The sequence below is a fragment of the Coffea arabica genome, chromosome 3c (assembly GCF_036785885.1).
Source record: "Coffea arabica cultivar ET-39 chromosome 3c, Coffea Arabica ET-39 HiFi, whole genome shotgun sequence".
NCBI classification, from domain to species: domain Eukaryota; kingdom Viridiplantae; phylum Streptophyta; class Magnoliopsida; order Gentianales; family Rubiaceae; genus Coffea; species Coffea arabica.
In genome coordinates, this window is record NC_092314.1 from 6,994,604 (window position 1) to 7,012,492 (window position 17,889).

Genomic DNA, 17,889 nt, shown 5'->3' on the forward strand with positions numbered 1-17,889 from the left:
AGAAACAGAAGTAGAATAGAAATTGTACGATTGACACAAAAAAAAGAGCTAGGAAAAATGTGTGGGATCCATTGATTGATGGAAATATGGATTGGACTGGCTGGTTCTTTGCCCAACATGGTTGGAAATGAGGGATTAAATCGTTGATACCACATAATGTCTGAGTCAATTACATTTGACATGTGTTGAAATAATTAATAAAACGTTAATGTGGTTATGACTTGCCATCGTTTCCAGTCGTGGTCTTCTCCAAAAAAATATATATTTTCCACCCACGGTGGAGAATAGGAACGCTGTGCTTTAAAGACTTGTCAATGGACTTCACTCAATACGGTGGAAACTTGACTTTCATTAGCTGAATTCCTCTTCTAAAACACAAGATGGCGGCATGTAAAGTAATGACAAGAAAAATATTCAATCCAATTAAATTTTCTTTTTTTTTTTTCTAATAGTAAAAGGAGTATATGTTGAAGAACCTCTTTTTGGGGCGTTCAAAATATCCCTTCCATCATTATTCAAAAAAAAAATATAAAATAAAAAATATCCCTTCCATATTTCTATTTTTCTTTTCTTCTCTTTTTTATATATTTTTTACTTTTGCCTAAAGTTTGGCTTTGTTTTCTTGGAGAAATCGTAAATTCTGAGCTTGGAATATTCCTTTGGTTGGGCTGTTCCATTCACATCTAAAGGTAATGCGACCCTTTTCGCCAAATTGACCCATTAGAAAATGAACCCTTTTCTTTTGTTTTTTTTTTTTTATTATTCTTGGTAGAGTTGTTTTCTTTATATCATCTTTAATTTAATGTTTTTGGCTAGAATTATTTTCTTTTTATGTTTTTTTAATGTTTTTGGGCAGAGTTGTTTATTTTTCTTTTCCCTCTCAACCGGATACCCTTTTTCAAGAGTCAACAGAACTCGTCAGCATTAGTTAAATACTACCGTATCCCTAATACCTCGAATGCCCTTTTATACCGTGTCTTGTTTGAAGTGTCAACGCTCGTGCCAAACCTTTCTTTCATCATCCATTGTTTAGCACTTTGTATTAACCTTTATTATGCAACAAATAGGAAGAGGTAACACTCATTAATTTTATGTAAGGCAATTATGGAAAATTACTACGAGACAGGTTCACCGATATTACAAGCTTCAACTGTGATTAAAGTCATACGTTTTTTATAGTTAAGAGTCTGGTTGGGGTTGTGATAACTTATTGAAAAGTATTTTACTAGTAAAGCTTTTAACAAAGACACTTATCAAGTGTTTAAGAGCTTTTAAATATATCGAATTGGGGGCTTTAAGTTGGTAGAAATAATCAAGAAGTATTCCCCAAGTTTTTGGATCTAATTGCGGTTCGCGATGGTAGAGGAAATGGATTGGAAAAGGGGGATACATAGTTCAATAAGTATTTATAGAATATATATATATATATATATTTATCTTTTTACTTAGTTCCTAATATAGGATAAAATGATTAAATTTAATATTTTATTTTTTAAAATTTTAAAAGTAACAAATTTGAGTTTTTTTCTAAAAGTGCTTTTAATACACAAAATTTCACTCCTAATTTTATAGGATGATATTTATCAAACGTCTCAAAAATATTTTTAACACAAAAAAAGTACTTTTTATCAGAAGTACCACGATCCCAAACAGATAAGAGTAAAAAATAAAATAAAATCAACATGCACCATGTGAATAATTTATTATTTTCTTTGGTCTATAAGAAACTCTAAACTTAATGCCAAAAAACAGGAGGGAGAGAAGCCTTTATAATTGAACTAGGAGGCTAATTAGTTAGCTGGCTCACGCGTAGATTGACTCGATTTTTAAATATTCAATAATTCAAATTGTATCGCGCCATCTCTCGATTTTTAAATATTCAATAATTCAAATTGCGTAATATCATCTCATCAAACGGTGCGACACAATTTGGAACATAAATAAATCTTTGAAAACCGGTCTACCAAGTTTTGGCTCAATTAGGTAGTTTGAGCGTGAAGAACAAATAATTTGTTATTGGCCTATAAATGCCAAACTAAAGGTAAAAGAACGGCAGCTGGAGCCCCTCCATTATTGTTTCAAGAGCGCCATTGAAGACGGAAAGTCCTCGGGACCAACCCGTGGGCAGGGCAAGCACTTTTTTTATTTCTTCTTTACACAACGTCGGTGTCCTAATTTGGTCCAAAATGGATGCCATGAAACATCAAACTTAATTGGATCTGTCCCACTTGGACCCCTTTAATAGTTGTAATTTCTTGTTTCTTGACCTCCATGGCTGGCTCCATTGGTCCTCCTCCGCCGCTCACAACCCTTTTCAATAGTCAAATTTTTCGTAAAGGAAAAGGGTCTTGGCAAACTAGAGGTTGTTTAATTAACAAAATACAAAAGTTGGAGTCCGTGTTCATCTTATTCATCTCCGTAATTGAGTAGCTTTAGTAATTTATCACTGTAATCCTGACAATTTCTGGATGAGTAGTTTCACATATTTTTTAGAGCAAATTTTATATATAAGAACAGTGTATACATTAATGGCTCTGTTTGGATTGTAAATTATTTGAGATATTTTTACTGTAGCACTTTTTGTGATGTGATGTCTGTGAGATAAAAAGATAATTGGAAAGATAAAAAGGTGCATTGAAAATTATAATGATGATGTAAGCAAATAAATTTTGGCTAATAAATCTCTATCCAAACAATTATTATCGTTGAACTTATGATACATACGCAAAAATTAAAATTAAAATTCAAAATTTATATAGTTGTCATTGTTAGTGTAAAAAAATTAATCTTATTTTTTATGCATATAACCTAATTCTTTTTTTAAAAAGAAATAAGCTACGTTTTTCAAAAATTATTAGTGACATCAATCTTTTACCTCTCATACAACAAATACATACTTTAATGTTATACAGTAAAATATCTGGTAAGCTTGGACTTTACATACGAAATAAATTAATTTGTGTGAATAATCATAAAATACATGAATCTAGAGGCAATGTTTTGAATATTCAATATTGACTACAAGGATCTCGAAGGCAAAACTTTTCAAGTGCTCGAGTGACAAGTCCATTGCAAACCAAAAGAACAGTCATATAGCACTGCAGCGTTTGTCCAGAAACTACGAGAAAACTTGTACCATGACGTGCATCTATTCAATAATTTGAATATCTCAAGCAATTTGAATTTTAAAGAATTTGCTGCACTTCTACACAATGAATCGAATATTTCATGCAAAACCCTTTTGAATTTAACACTTTTTTTTTTTTTCAATGAATAGGATTATACATGATATACTTGTGTAACAAAATTTATCTTTACATGTCACTGTTTTAATGTTCATATTCGTTATCTTAGTATCTACATCTATTATACTACATTATCTACGTTACACACACTACAACTGACATTAATGATTACGAAGAACTGACGTACTTAATGTTAGTAAAAGAGAATAAATTGAAACTGTTTCGGCTCCAATTTTCATCACAAGTTAAAAATTTTTAAGTCTATTCTCGCTTTTATTAATTTGTTTGGACAAGAAGATTTGCCAAAAAAAGATTTCAAATTTTGTTCAAAACATAATTTTTAATTAATTTTTTATTTTACATATATTACGTCACATCACAAAAAATTATTACATTAACTATTTTAAATAACCTCCTATCCAAACTATTTCTGGAGATAGTTATTCCTCTACTGTCGCCTTTGGATTCCTACGCTCTTGCAGACGCAACACGGAAGTGCTGAAGCTGCAGGTGCACCGAAAGGCAGCCTCTCTTCTCGTGCGCATTCAATTCAAAACTGTCACACTAAGACCGCCCATATATGACATACCCCCCCAGTCCCAGCAGGCCCCCACTCCCAGTCCGCTCTCGCATTTCATCGCGCACGCACACACACACACACAGCTCACGCCATTGCCCACACGGAGAAATATAATACGTAGTTGCATACATGGAATGGTATAAAATAGACAGGCTGATTTATGAAGGCAGGACAAGTTAAATAGGAGAACAAATACCAATACTGAGTATATAAATATGTGGAGAATAAAATTTTGCAATATTCCAACACTTGGCAAGTTTACGCGAGGGAGTTCCTGACTCATTCTTTCCAGGTGTTGGATAGTCTGAATAGCACCTTTTCCAATTCCATCTAGGCTCTAGCAGTTCAATTTCGATCCCAGCCCACAATTAAAATCCTGTTATTTTTTCCTATATTTAGAGACCCTTTTCCTCATTTTGTTAAAATCCCAAATCCCCGGATTTTTTGACTCCATGTTTCGGTGTGTTTGGTAGGCTCGAAATTTGTTGACATTCCATTTTTGTGATTTGATTTTCCTCCTCATCTTCATCTCTTTTTTCAACTCCACTGCACTTTCCAATACTAGCAGGAACAACCCTTTTCATATGCTCAAGCACCAGAAGTAACAAAGAGAAGAAGTTTAGAAGGGGTGGCCTTAAACTTAAAGATTGGATTTTGGGAGGATTAGAAGAAGAAGTGAAGTATCGTGTCTCTTGGGTTTTTCTTGAAAGGCACTTTTGGTCACTTGGTTTAGATAGAAATTTAGAAATCTAGAGTAAAGTTGAGTTTTTTTGTAGAGCCTTGTATGTATAGACAGATAAGTTTGATAGATAGCGATATATAGGAAGATAAGCAATACTAGTAGAAATGGTGAGTGGAAATTTATTTCATTGTAGAAGAAACTCATGGCCCCCAGAGGAATACATCCATCGATCAACTTTACAGTTGGTAAGTTTTACTACTCTTTTTTCTCCTTTTTCTCTATTTTGATCCCTTTGTTCTTTCATTTTGACTATTTTCTTCTCTTGACTAATCCAAGAGTTGCTGTATGTAGATGTATTTTCAGCAGCCTTATCAGAAAAATGTGATCTTGTAATTGTTGTTGCATCAGAAAGTAGTAATATGTGATTTCTGGGAGAATATCTTGTTTTACACAAATGTTTTCATGATGAAATTAATTTTTATCCGTGTCTGTGTATTTACTTTTGGGATTGGTTTACCTCAAAAAAAGAAAAAGAAAAATGGTGAAACAAATCAGTAACGATTCCTTGAAATCTGAATATTTGGGGATGAATTCTCAGCTTCATGGAATCATATTCATTTGTTATTGTGCACATATCTGCAAATATATATTTATCTAGAGAGTGTAATATAGCTGCCTTTGAACTGGCATGAAATCCAATCTAAAGGTGTTAAATTTGGGTTTAACTTTCTGGTTTTTTTTTTTTTTTTTTTTTCTGTTTGAGAATTTTTTTTTTAAATTCAAATTAAGCCATGTTCATAATCTTCATATTGAAGTATGTTTTCCTTCTACACCAAAAGCAATGCCATGCTATTTTTCTGACCATCCTGGTGTTTTATTGCCACAATTTGCTGCAATGGTATGGTGTGGGGACTAGGCGGAAATTAAATGTTCTGTTATGCATCAACTTGGGTGCATTATTTGTAGCTTTCCTGCGCGTGATCAATATTTTTTATTCTATTTTCTCTATGTTGAGGAAAGTTGGGGAGAAGGATCTGTTTCCATCTGCAATGACTACATTTTCCTGTTAAGCATCATCTTGTTAATTCTGGAGGTAGTGATTGCTTTTTGGCTCTCTTGCCGCAGTTTGATTTTGATAGTGCTGGGCCACCAGAACAAGCTTGGAGAAGGAAATTGGACACCCATGCCAGTATTCTTAGAGAATTCAGTATTACATTTGTGGAAGCAATTAAAATGGTAACCACATGAATCTGTTCAAGAAATTTATTAGATCAAGGGCTATGAGTTGATTTTGTCTTATACGATTCAGAGGCATGCCCTCCCACTGTTTGTACTTATTGTTTCATTTGCTGGGATTGACTTCAGATCAGACTTGGTATACGTCTTTGGTCATATGTAAGGGAAGAGGCCTCGCATGGAAGGGTAACTCTCTTAGCCTTTACTAATGTCACATCATAACTTGTCACATCAATGTTTTAGGTTATAGATTTTTAATTTGTTTAAGTAACTGGAGAGTTTTTGGACATCTGAACAGCATGAACATTAGTAGGAATTCAAGTTTTGGGATTTATCTTCTTGTTATTCTTGCAGAAAGCTCCAATTGATCCCTTTACACGTGAAAGTTGCAAACCATCAGCATCACATGGTATTCCACTTGGGGGTATGGGGTAAGTTGTGGGATCCAGAAGGAGAAAACTAATCCTTGCGTGTTTCTATAATGTATATGCTTCTGATGAAAGTCAACTTGAAAATGACCACAGAAGTGGCAGCATATCTAGAGGTTTTCGTGGTGAATTCAGGCATTTTCAACTTCTTCCGGGTGCATGTGAGGCTTCTCCTATCATGGCAAATCAGTTCTCAGTAAATCTCTGCCCCTTAGACTCATCATGTTATTTCCTGTATGTACATTGTACATTGTATTCAGATACTCATGTTGAATTAACTGTTCTATAGGTTTGTTTGTATGCAAGCTAAATATCTGTTAGGAGCCTTTGTTATGGACTGTACGGTTGTCTGGTTAAAAATCTATTCAGCAGAAACCCTTCTGTTTTACAGATCTTTGTGGCAAATCTTAATCTTCCTGGGCCTTAGGCCTAAGTTGAGACTTTTTAGATATCATGTAAGAAGTTTGTTTGCTTATCATGTCGAAATTACATTTGTGTTTTTACTCATAGGAAAAGGAGCATTCAGTATAAAATAGATTATATGATCATCATAGGGATTACTAGAGGATTATTCCTGCTATCACAATGAAGTTTGAAGTAGCAGACAGATATTTGTGGAAGTTGTGATTTTCATGTGATGTGAGAAGTATAGATGTGTTTGTGTCTGAGGGACTCGAGTCTGTCTGTGAATCTATGATGTACATATGTGGATGTAAGGGCTGCACATCTGTTGGATTAGTTTAGAAGAAGTTGTCAGTTATCTTGGTTGCTTTTTAAAGGGCTGAGTTGGAAGGATGTGTATCAAGCTGTTGGGTTGGTATTTTCCTGCACTAGAATCCCAGAACAGAGTGGATTAGAAATGGAATATTAGCAGCTGTTGAAAATATTAGTCATTGGAAAAAATTGCATTTGGTAAAGATTTTTGTGGTCAAGAGCCTGCCTATGAGATTTTCTATTCATAGGACTTGATGAATCAGCTTTTTCCAGTCACATTAATATTTTTGAACTAAACCAGTTTCGTTGAGACTGGTTTGTGCTTCATGATGTTAATGCAGAAACTCAGCAATAGGAGAAATCCAGCTGTTTAAATAAGTAATGGCCAAAAGTGCTGTTCAGGGATAGGTTTTCTGATTCAGATGGTTTTGCTGATGATTGCTTATGTTGATTATTCCCTAGATGGTACATAATCCCTTTTATAAGAAATTTATGTATTTGTGCTTTTTATTCCCTACTAATAAGCTTGTGAACTGCAAATTGCCAATCGTGGAATGCCCAGATAAAGAACCTTGTTTATAAATGTGGTTGAATCGCCATATATGAATTAGTAATATTTCTTATCCTTACTAGTAATTGCGTTCTTCATCTTCTAATGGTTTTTCTGGTCCAACAGATTTTCATATCACGAGATGGAGGGAATAAGAAGTATGCATCTGTTCTAGCCCCTGGACAGCATGAAGGTTTAGGGTAAGGAAATATATATGTAAATTTTACATTTAACTTTTATTTCTGACAATGTGAAGGTTTTGGTTTCATCTGACTCTGCTATCAATTGCAATCCTCTATTCTTTTCTTTAGTTGTGTATGTGTGCTCTTATTTTGAATACAGATTCAGATACTTTTCTAAGTAGTTAGTGTGCTTCAGGCTTTTATTTCGCACTCACTCACTCTCTCACTCTCTCAAATCCAACAGAGTAAGTGTAGGAAGAATAGAAAGTCCTCCTTGCATGTTATCAAGTTAAAATGAGGGTGTATTGCTTTTATGTGATGAGTGCTGGTGAGGAGAGAGATGATGTATATGCATTACAGGTGTGCACACAGAGAGTTTTGTGAGGGATAGTACTCCCAGCAGGCAGGGAGCATGATAGGATTTCCAGAAGAGGTTCTTGCCTATTTCATGCCTTTGGAATGAACCTAAATTTGAGATTGTAATAAGTAGTGCATTTGGTAGTTTATGGTGCAAACAACTTGACTTGGAAGGCTCAGAAGCATAACTAGGCTTGCAAAGTCATGGTTATCAGTTCTTGGTCAGATATCTCTGCTTAATTGATTACATCTTTCTTGTGCTCATGATCAAGGTGTGGCTGGGATGTCTGTGTAATAAGAATTCCTTCCCTTCTAACCTGCATTACTAGAGAGTGAAAAATTAAAATGCTAGTTTTTTAGGATTAGAAAATAGTCTTGAGAGGACAATATGCTACTTGAATAATCTTACCATGTTCTTGTCTGAGCCTAGCTGAAGCAATCATTTATCAACATTTTCACTTACTAAAAATGGTCAGAATATCGATTCACTTGTGTGTGTATCAGGAAATCTGGTGATCAAGGTATATCATCATGGGGATGGAATCTGGATGGCCAGCATTCCACTTATCATGCACTATTTCCAAGGGCGTGGACAATCTATGATGGTACTTTTTCCATCTTATCAAGTTGATGTCATGAATTAACTTTGCAGTTTGCCATAATGGTATTCCAATGTGTAGGTGAGCCAGATCCAGAACTCAAAATCTCCTGCAGGCAGATATCACCATTTATACCTCATAACTATAGGGAGAGCAGTCTTCCTACAGCTGTTTTTGTCTACACTGTAAGCGAATTTTTGCTCATAATTATTTTTTGAGAGGAAATTAAATATGACGGGATAATTGTAATATTATTAAAGCTATTCAAAGATTGATAGTATTTTGTGATTTTCTTATCTGTTTATCACCTGTTTATCTTGTAGTTGGTTAACACAGGGAAGGAGAGGGCAAAAGTCAGTCTTCTTTTCACATGGGCAGTAAGTTTGTATTTTTGCTATAGTTTATTATGGCAAAATAGGTTTAGTAAATTGTACACTTTGCATACATTACTCAGTCACATTTCTGTTTTTGCAGAATTCAATTGGAGGTGTCTCACATATGTCAGGAGATCATGTGAACGAGCCATTTATGTGAGTATTCATGATAGAGAATTAAATTATCTACATTTTGTTGCATTGTTTTCTTGATTAGTAACTATTTTTCCTCTTTTCTTCTCCCCCCCACAAAACCTCCACAGAGGTGAAGATGGAGTCTCTGGAGTGCTCCTGAATCACAGGCAAGTCATCAAACCTTAATACCTTAATATGACGGTTGGTTTGCAGATAATATTTTTGACTGATTTAGTTTTTTATTTGAAACTGCTGGAGTCGATTCAGATTTTTGAAAGACAAATGTAAAAGAGTGACCTGACAGGTAGGATAATTTTCTAAAGACCAAGAGGGCAAGCCAGTTCTTTAGGATGGTAAATCATGAATATAGCTGAACAGGGTTTATTAATTTGTAGTAGTAGGAATCCAATATCTTTTTCTTTCAGAAAGTTATTCGAAAAAGGAAGAAAAAAGGGGGAAAAAGAATTCTGCTTGAATTTATTTGCCAGATGTAGCATAATGCTTATATTTGGATGGTGGTGCATATATAGGAAGAAGAAGCAAACCATATCATACCTAGGTGAGTTGCTTTTGTTTGATCATTTGTCAGCCAGATTATTTTGGACAATTTGAGATAAGCATAGATGTTAACCAACATTTAAGGATATCTATCTGTCACTTCACAGTTAACACCAATCTTGATTGGTTTTTGTTCTTTGTACGTTTCCTGAAATATTTGCTCAAATAACACTGCTATCATCTTTTTTATTTTTTCCCTTTTATATTATGTGGGGCAAGGTTAATTCTTATTAGCTGGGTCCAATACTTTTTCTTGTGCTAATTGTCTAAATCATGTGGATGTTTTTGGTCCTCAATATGATGTAGTCAGAGAAACGCGAGATTCTTCGTGAGGGATTGTTGTGTGAGGTTTCATACTTGATAGGATGATTGGCTCCAAAACAAATATTTTAAGAGCATGAAGACCAAGAATTTTTATACCTTGAATTCTAGAAAATTGATAATTTTTATGCTCAAGGGCAGTGGTGCTAGCACATTAGACCCTTTTTTTGTTTTTTTTTTTTTTTTGTGTTTTTGTTTTTTGGGGGGGGGGGGTGTTACAGTGGTGGGACCGTATTCAAGTGAGGCTGGGCAATTGGCCCTCCTCAATGTTGAAGAATTCTTAAAATTAGCTTTGAAAATTTTTAAGTTTTTAGTATTGTTGAATTTCCAAAATTTTCTTTTTCCCTTGAAATTACCTCCTAAGTTCTCGAAGTTTACAGTCATCACATAAAAAATGATGGCACATTCAAAACAATAACCAAGTAGTAGTTGAAAACAGAAAAGAGAATTTTAAAACGTCTGGTATGTAAAAAAAAATGTAAAAGCTTTCTTTTGTTCCTTGTTTAAGTCCTATAGTCTTCTATTGCTCATGAAATATTTGTCTTACGGTTGTTTCATTATTGTTATTGTCATAAAACTTTTTATGTTTTAACGGAACTGACGACCATTTTTGCTGTTTACCTATAGTTTTTGTACAGCTATTTATTGCAAAAGAAAATTTTTGCCATATGAAAGTAATTGGCAACAACCCCAACGCTCCCTCCCCACCCCCCACCCCCAAAAAAAAAAAAAAAAAAAATATTTTGGTCCAGGCCTCGCCACTCTGTGTGTGTGTGAGAGAGAGAGAGAGAGACAGACGGTCAATAAAGATGCCGGAAACATTAAAGGACAGAAGAAGTTGGCATTATGTTCATGGTTCTTTTAAATTTTGTAAAGTTAATTTACATGTAATCCCTATACTCCTACATTTTAGTGATGTACCTCTGATACCCTAAAAGTTGACCTGTGAACGTATCTGTCATGTTTTATTTAGTAGACAATACAGTCTAGCTAGATCTCATATTGTGTGCCGTGACATTTCTTGCAACATCATCAAATGCTTTGCATGACCAGAAATCTTCTGAATTAATTTTTTAGTACTCTGCGGAATTTGGCCTTGGTCGTGAAAGGCGATGAAATGTTTTTTGAGTGCTCCAGCAAATCTTAGCCTGGTGTCAATAGTAAAAAATAAGGAAATGTAATCTCTATGATAATCATGAAGCTTTCATGTTCAATGGCTGGTCCTTATTTGATATTATTCTTTCAAAAGCACAATGTCATAACAGTGGCTTCTCTTCTCTGCACAATGCATTTGATGCAGGACTACAAAAGATAACCCCCCAGTTACTTATGCCATTGCTGCATCTGAAACTCAGAATGTAAGCGTGTCAGTTTTACCCTGTTTTGGCCTGACTGAAGGAAGCTGTGTAACAGCAAAGGATATGTGGGGTAAAATGGTTGAGGTAAAAATTGCTCTCAATTATGTGACTATACAGTTCTCGCTGATTGCCTGTTCAGCATTAGTTTCTATCATTTTTGGTTTGCACAACCTGGTGTGACATTTTATTTTCCCAAGAATTCAGTTACTTGTTCTATTATGATTATAGCCTTTGCATTTTTTCCTGTCATTATCTTTCTCATCAATATCTCATGCTTATCCACCTCAAGGATGGGCATTTTGACAGGGAGAACTTTACAAAAGGGCCAAGCATGCCATCTTCACCTGGTGAGACGCACTGTGCTGCAGTTTCTGCCTCAACGTGGGTTGAACCTCATGGAAAGTGCACTGTTGCATTTGCTGTTGCTTGGTCATCCCCTAAAGTTAAATTTATGAAAGGGAAATCTTATAATAGGTAATCTCATAGGAAGTTGGCTGATTTGACATGTGTTTCTGAAGCTCTGTAACTCTTTGTCCACCGATTTTTTATGTCACCATTGCAGTTCATTCCTTAATGAAACTCTGTTTTTATCATGAATCTGAGCTAATTTAATATACTACAGATCATTTTTTTTTATCTCAGCCATTAAATGTGAATATATGGAAAAGCGCATGCATGGTTTATTAAACTTGGGTGTTATGACCTAGAAGTCCTGCACATCAAATGATTTGGTCATCTCATTTCTTATTGATATCTAGAAAATTAACACCAGAATGCTATGATGTGTTCAATTAACCTGTATAGAAATCCATTTTTTGGCCTTCTTCAACATGATCTTTTGGGCCTTTTGCTTTTGCTCTTAGTCTGCTATTTATGTGAACCAAAAACTAGTGGTGCTAATTTCTTTACATGGGTTGACTTGCGATTGTTTTTCCATTTCCTGCCTGTAGCAGGAAGGGACTCTCTGGAGATGAATCTGCCAATGCTTTGACATCTTCTCATGTCTTTTGATTTTTTTGTTTTTTAATTCTGTCCTGGTTTACAGGAGGTACACTAAATATTATGGCACTTCTGAGAAGGCTGCGGTAGACTTGGTCCATGATGCCCTGACAAGTAAATATCTCCTTCTGGACCTTCTTTTGCAATTCAGCTTATTAGCAATAGTAAAGGGCAAAGTGGTCAAACCCCGTTCACCAATGCTTTTTCTTTGATTGTATTTTGTGGAAATGGATTTTTAACTTTTGTTGTTTTTACATTTTTGTGGTCAGATTATAAGCTATGGGAAGAAGAGATTGAAAGATGGCAAACTCCAATCCTCAAGGATGACAGGCTACCAGAATGGTAAGTTATGGTTGGACTGGCTATTCCTTAAAGTGTTGCCAATTGCTTCAGTGAGTCCTACCCTGACTCTTGCTAATTTAACAGATGTCTGTTTGAAGTCTCTTGAGGTTTAAAAGACATGTTCATATCTATTAGGTGCCTATATTCTTCTGAACCACATTTCTGAGGCAGTCATTTTAGGGGCCACAACATTGTTCTCCCTCATGGCCAGGGAGGGTCCCCTGAGGAGTTTGACTCCTGGCTTTTGGAGAGTGTTGATGGACATGTTGTGGCCTCCCCACCCACACCCTACCCAAAAAAACTTAAAAAAATAGCGTTTTGGCAAGTGTGAATGTAGGTGCGAAATAATTTTTGTTTCTCCTTGTATTTTCCCCAGTTTAACCTCTTGTTGCTGTGAAGTGGCTTTTATCTTTTGCTTTCAACTTTTTGAGGAGTTTGACTTTAGCCTCAGGAGGGGGTCTGTATATGTACCCACCCCACACCTGTCCCACCAACCAAAAAAAATACAAAAAAGAGAAGAAAATTGGTAAAGTATGACTGGGAAAGAAGTTCTTGTTTCCCCATGTATTTCTACTACATTAATAACTTCTTAATGCTTTGGAGTGGCTTTACCTTTTCATTTTTGTGTTGCTTCTATTTGGGATTCTTTCCTTCCTTCCTTTTTTTTATTTGGGTTTTTTTTTGGGGGAGTGTGGGGGGGTGGGGGGGGGGTTGAAGAGTTTCTCCTGTTGCCTTAGATAATGTTGTGAAAAATCATTTATTTGGTGCTTTACAGGTACAAATTTACATTGTTCAACGAGCTATATTTTTTGGTTTCCGGAGGGACAGTTTGGATTGGTACTTTTCTATTCCTTGGTTACGTGCTTCTGATGTATTTTTTCCAACATTATTGGAATTGCTACTTCCAAACTGCTACATGATAGGACAAACTGAATTACAGATTAAGAATTTGTGATATGGTGGTTTTGTGCTTGTTTGAAGGAGAGAATTTCTGGTTTGGCAATTAGGGCCCTCTGAGCTTATGGGGATTCCTTTGTGGTGAATGGATCAATTTAAACGCCCTTTGAGTGCATTTATGGACCACTCTTGAATGTTATTCCTGTTGGCTCAAACATATATTGTTTCATTTTGAGTTTTCAGCTCTTCTTCTAGTCTTCTTGTCTGATGATGTTTTCCTGTGCTCTTACGTTGGGGTGATGGGACACATGAATGAATGATGGTGCTTGGTTGCCTTTGTTTAATGGAGCAGTCTCAGCGTATACCAATCTTAAATTATTACCTCTCCCCCGGCTTTGTTTTGCCTTTTCAATTTTCTTTTTTTCTTTTCTTCTTTCTTTTTCCTTTGTTTCGTACTTTTTTTTGGGGGGGGGGGGGGGGTGGGTGGGTGAGTGAGTTGCTGATAAGTTGGTGAATGTGTAAATGTTAAGCCAATACTGCTCAATAAGCATTGTCTTTGACATCCTGTTGTATCGTATTATGTTTGAAACTTGTTAGAAATTCAGCTTGTTTCCCGTGATAGATCGACTGTAAACATATATCTTGTTGAAAAGGAGAGAAAGAGCTCAATAAGTATTGTATTATTTACCGTAGAAAATTTTCTGGGAGAAACTGCCCCTGACCTAATAAGGCTGCTATTGGTGCAAGTTGTAAGGAGTCTTGGTCTCGAGTCAAGCTGGGGCGTCATTTCATTCTCGTAATGGGAATGAGTGCACTGCAAGACCAGACAATGCATCAGAGAGTTAAGTAATATTTGAGTTCAACTAATTAGGAATCTGAGAAGAGTTGCATTGCATGATAATACTTTGGGTATCTGAACCGAAGATTAGTCATCATTTTTTGCAAATTTGAAAGTGTATAGTTTGGGGTATTTGGTGGATGCATATTGATGTAATACATCTGGGTTGGGTTTCTGAAATTAAAGGCGCCTACTGATGTTGTGCCTTGTCCTTAACTGAGAACACCTGATCTTAGTTTTTGATTTGAAGAAAGCTATTTTCTTCTAGGGGTTTTCTAACAGGTGCTCATTGGGCACTCGTTAGCACACATAAGTCACACCATACCTGCCATGCTAATGCACACATCAACAATTATTACTCTCCCTTGTATTTGTACTTCTCTTGTTAACATTTACTTTTCCAAAAATTTAACATCTGAACTACTCTTTATCAAGTGCCCGGTGGGCACTTGTTAGACATACCCTTTCTTCTATTGTCAAATACTCTTATGCCCTGCTAGCTCTTTGCATGGCAAACTGGCTGAAATCAGAAGCAGCATTATAGGTTATTTTGGCTTCTAATGATGGGAAGCAGAAGAGAATGGGAGTTATTTTACCTTTGTTGCTTGGAATTGAAGATATTACATCCCGACCTGAAATGCTTCGCTTTTATGTTGTTTTCCCACTCAGATTCTAGCTTGCCAACTGAGGACTCGTGGGAAGTTCAGAATGAGGCAGTGCCAGTAAAGATCAAGGAAGTCACAGTGAGTAAAACACAAGAAAATCATAACCAAGACATGGAAAACAACCAGACTGTCGTCAATACTCATGTTGATATGATGTATGTTAATTCACAAGATGATGGTGTGAAAAGTTTGAAAGTTAGTAATGAAAGAGCTTCTAACAACTCTGATGAAAAAGACGAATCAACACTTTTCCGAAGAAGATTTGAAAGCCGTTTTACAACTTCCTCTAGTAAATTGCTGGAGAACGATACCGATGATGTTGGTAGGTTTCTGTACTTGGAAGGTGTAGAATATATCATGTGGAACACATATGACGTGCACTTCTATGCATCTTTTGCCTTGCTTGAGCTGTTTCCGAAGATTGAGCTCAGCATTCAGCGTGAATTTGCAAAAGCGGTATTATGTGAAGATAAGAGGAAGGTGAAGTTTCTAGCAGAGGGAAATTGCGGTATCCGGAAGGTCAAAGGGGCTGTTCCTCATGATCTTGGAACTCATGATCCATGGCATGAAATGAATGCTTACAATATACATGATACTAGTAGGTGGAAGGATCTGAATCCTAAGTTTGTGCTTCAGGTTTATAGAGATTTTGCTGCCACAGGAGATTTTTCCTTTGCAGCTGATGTATGGCCTTCTGTTCGCGCTGCAATGGAATATATGGAACAGTTTGATCGGGACCATGATGGCCTCATTGAAAATGATGGATTCCCAGATCAAACATATGATACTTGGACAGTCCATGGAATAAGTGCTTACTGTGGTGGTTTATGGCTTGCTGCACTTCAAGCTGCAGCAGCAATGGCTGTTCAGCTTGGTGACAGAGCCTTTGCTGAACGATGCAAAAGCAAATTTGTAAAAGCAAAGGCAGTCTTTGAAGAAAAATTGTGGAACGGCTCCTACTTTAATTATGATAGTGGTTCTAGCAGTAACAGCAAGTCAATCCAAGCTGATCAATTGGCAGGACAGTGGTATACAGCATCTTCAGGCTTGCCTGATCTTTTTGATAAAGTTAAGATCCAGAGTGCCCTCCAAAAAGTATATGATTTCAATGTGATGAAAAATCGAGGAGGTAGGATGGGTGCAGTAAATGGAATGTATCCAAATGGAAAGATAGATGAGACCTGCATGCAGTCCCGTGAAATATGGACTGGAGTCACCTATTCAGTGGCTGCCAACATGATTCTTGCTGGAATGGTGGAGCAGGGTTTTACGACAGCTGAAGGCATATTCCTGGCAGGCTGGTCAGAAGAGGGCCATGGGTAAGTTATATTTGCATAATCAGTTCATTATTTTCTCATGTGCAAGTTGATAGATCATCTTTCCTGCCTCACCCCTTGAAGCTCTTTGAAGCAATAATCTTGCAAACGACGGTAGCAGTTACGAAGCATATGTACTGGGTTTTCGAGGATCCTTATCTGGGATGAAAACATGATTTAATCACCCTTGTGTCGTACTCATATATACGCCGCTGTGACAGCGGCACTATCCCTGGGATCTATTTGTCTGTAGTACACACATGCCTGCCATATTATTCTTGTTCTTTCTCAAGAAATACATCTAGAGTCTATTCTGTTTACATTTTTCATCCCTGTTTGGCTATCTCCTCATCAACCATTCTGCTCCTGTTTTTCTTTACGCAGATATGCATTTCAGACTCCAGAGGGTTGGTCAATAGATGGGCACTTCAGGTCTCTCCTGTACATGAGGCCACTTTCAATTTGGGGCATCCAGAGGGCAATGTCTTCGACTAAGACTACTCTTGAAGCTCCAGTGATGAACATTATGGATAGAATCAACATACCCTACCATAATAGCACACTTTCCTCTCGCAGTGAAAGTGGCGTCAAGAAGATAGCACACAAGGCCAAGTGCTTCAAGAACTCGGTCTTTCATTGTGCATGCTGACTGACTTTCACTTTGTGAGGAATGTAATGTTACTGCTAAAATGGTGTTCATTCATTAATTCTTTGTAGTTGGATGGTTCCTCCGATCCTCTTTTTTCAGCAGCAAGAATATAGCTGAGGGAGGTTTGTGGAAAACTTCTGCCCTACGGGCCATGGCAATAAAAAACTGGAAGGACCGTGCATGTACTCTATTAAAATAGAGTCCTAGTTTTGGCCTAGTTAACGTTCTATATAGCAATAATTTCTTGTCGTTCTGTAAGAGATTTTCCAGGACTCTTTTTTGACTCTGTTCCTCATCTGTTTTGATCTTTTTCTATAGGCGCTGCCCAATGGTCTAGGCTATATGCTTAATGAGCTGTAATCTAGTCTTCGAGTTAGAATTTTTAAGTTCATCAAAGAATTGAACCAAAAATGGATGACTATATATGAACTTGGCTCCATGAACTTAAAATTTCAAATGTGCATAAACCAAACATTTAGAGCTCGATTGGGTGAAAATTCACTTCAAACTTCACTTGGGTAATACTCGAGCTAAACTCAAACAGAATTTTGAGCTCATTCATGAAAACAGTACTATAATGTTTGGCTTAATTACCATTGTTCCAAATTATCCTCCGAGTCCGATATGTTGCACTTCTGGCTCTACAGAGAGTTGAAGCAGTGCAGTTGGAGTCTGATAAGTTTTCCATGTGATTGTTGTACTTTTTAGATTACTTGGTATACAAATTACATTAGGTTATTGCATCCGAGATACAAGTGACGTGCATGAATAAGTATTTGACGTATACTAATGCAACATTACAATTTATTTGTGCCTAACAATTTAAATATGTATAACGACTGAATGGAACTGCACAAAATACAA

General features: G+C 36.3%; 1 protein-coding gene across 1 annotated transcript; it reads left to right on the forward strand.

Moving 5' to 3' along the window:
- Window positions 1–4,249: 4,249 nt before the first annotated feature.
- Window positions 4,250–17,283, forward strand: LOC113734433 (uncharacterized). The gene is made up of 18 exons (XM_027260978.2): window positions 4,250–4,752; window positions 5,633–5,743; window positions 5,873–5,929; window positions 6,098–6,174; window positions 6,268–6,367; window positions 7,562–7,635; window positions 8,479–8,579; window positions 8,655–8,758; window positions 8,897–8,950; window positions 9,048–9,103; window positions 9,211–9,249; window positions 11,262–11,403; window positions 11,609–11,793; window positions 12,365–12,432; window positions 12,588–12,660; window positions 13,436–13,497; window positions 15,065–16,379; window positions 16,761–17,283. The coding sequence occupies exons 1-18, from the start codon at window positions 4,672–4,674 to the stop codon at window positions 17,023–17,025; spliced, it is 2,964 nt and encodes a 987-aa protein (XP_027116779.2). The 5' UTR covers window positions 4,250–4,671; the 3' UTR covers window positions 17,026–17,283.
- The last annotated feature ends 606 nt before the right edge of the window (window positions 17,284–17,889 follow it).

Coding starts and splice junctions, on each gene's coding strand:
- LOC113734433 (XM_027260978.2), top strand. CDS start 4,672: ATGGTGAGTGGAAATTTATTTCATTGTAGAAGAAACTCATGGCCCCCA. Junction 6,368..7,561: donor TCATGGCAAATCAGTTCTCA/GTAAATCTCTGC, acceptor CTGGTCCAACAG/ATTTTCATATCACGAGATGG. Junction 16,380..16,760: donor TGGTCAGAAGAGGGCCATGG/GTAAGTTATATT, acceptor TTCTTTACGCAG/ATATGCATTTCAGACTCCAG.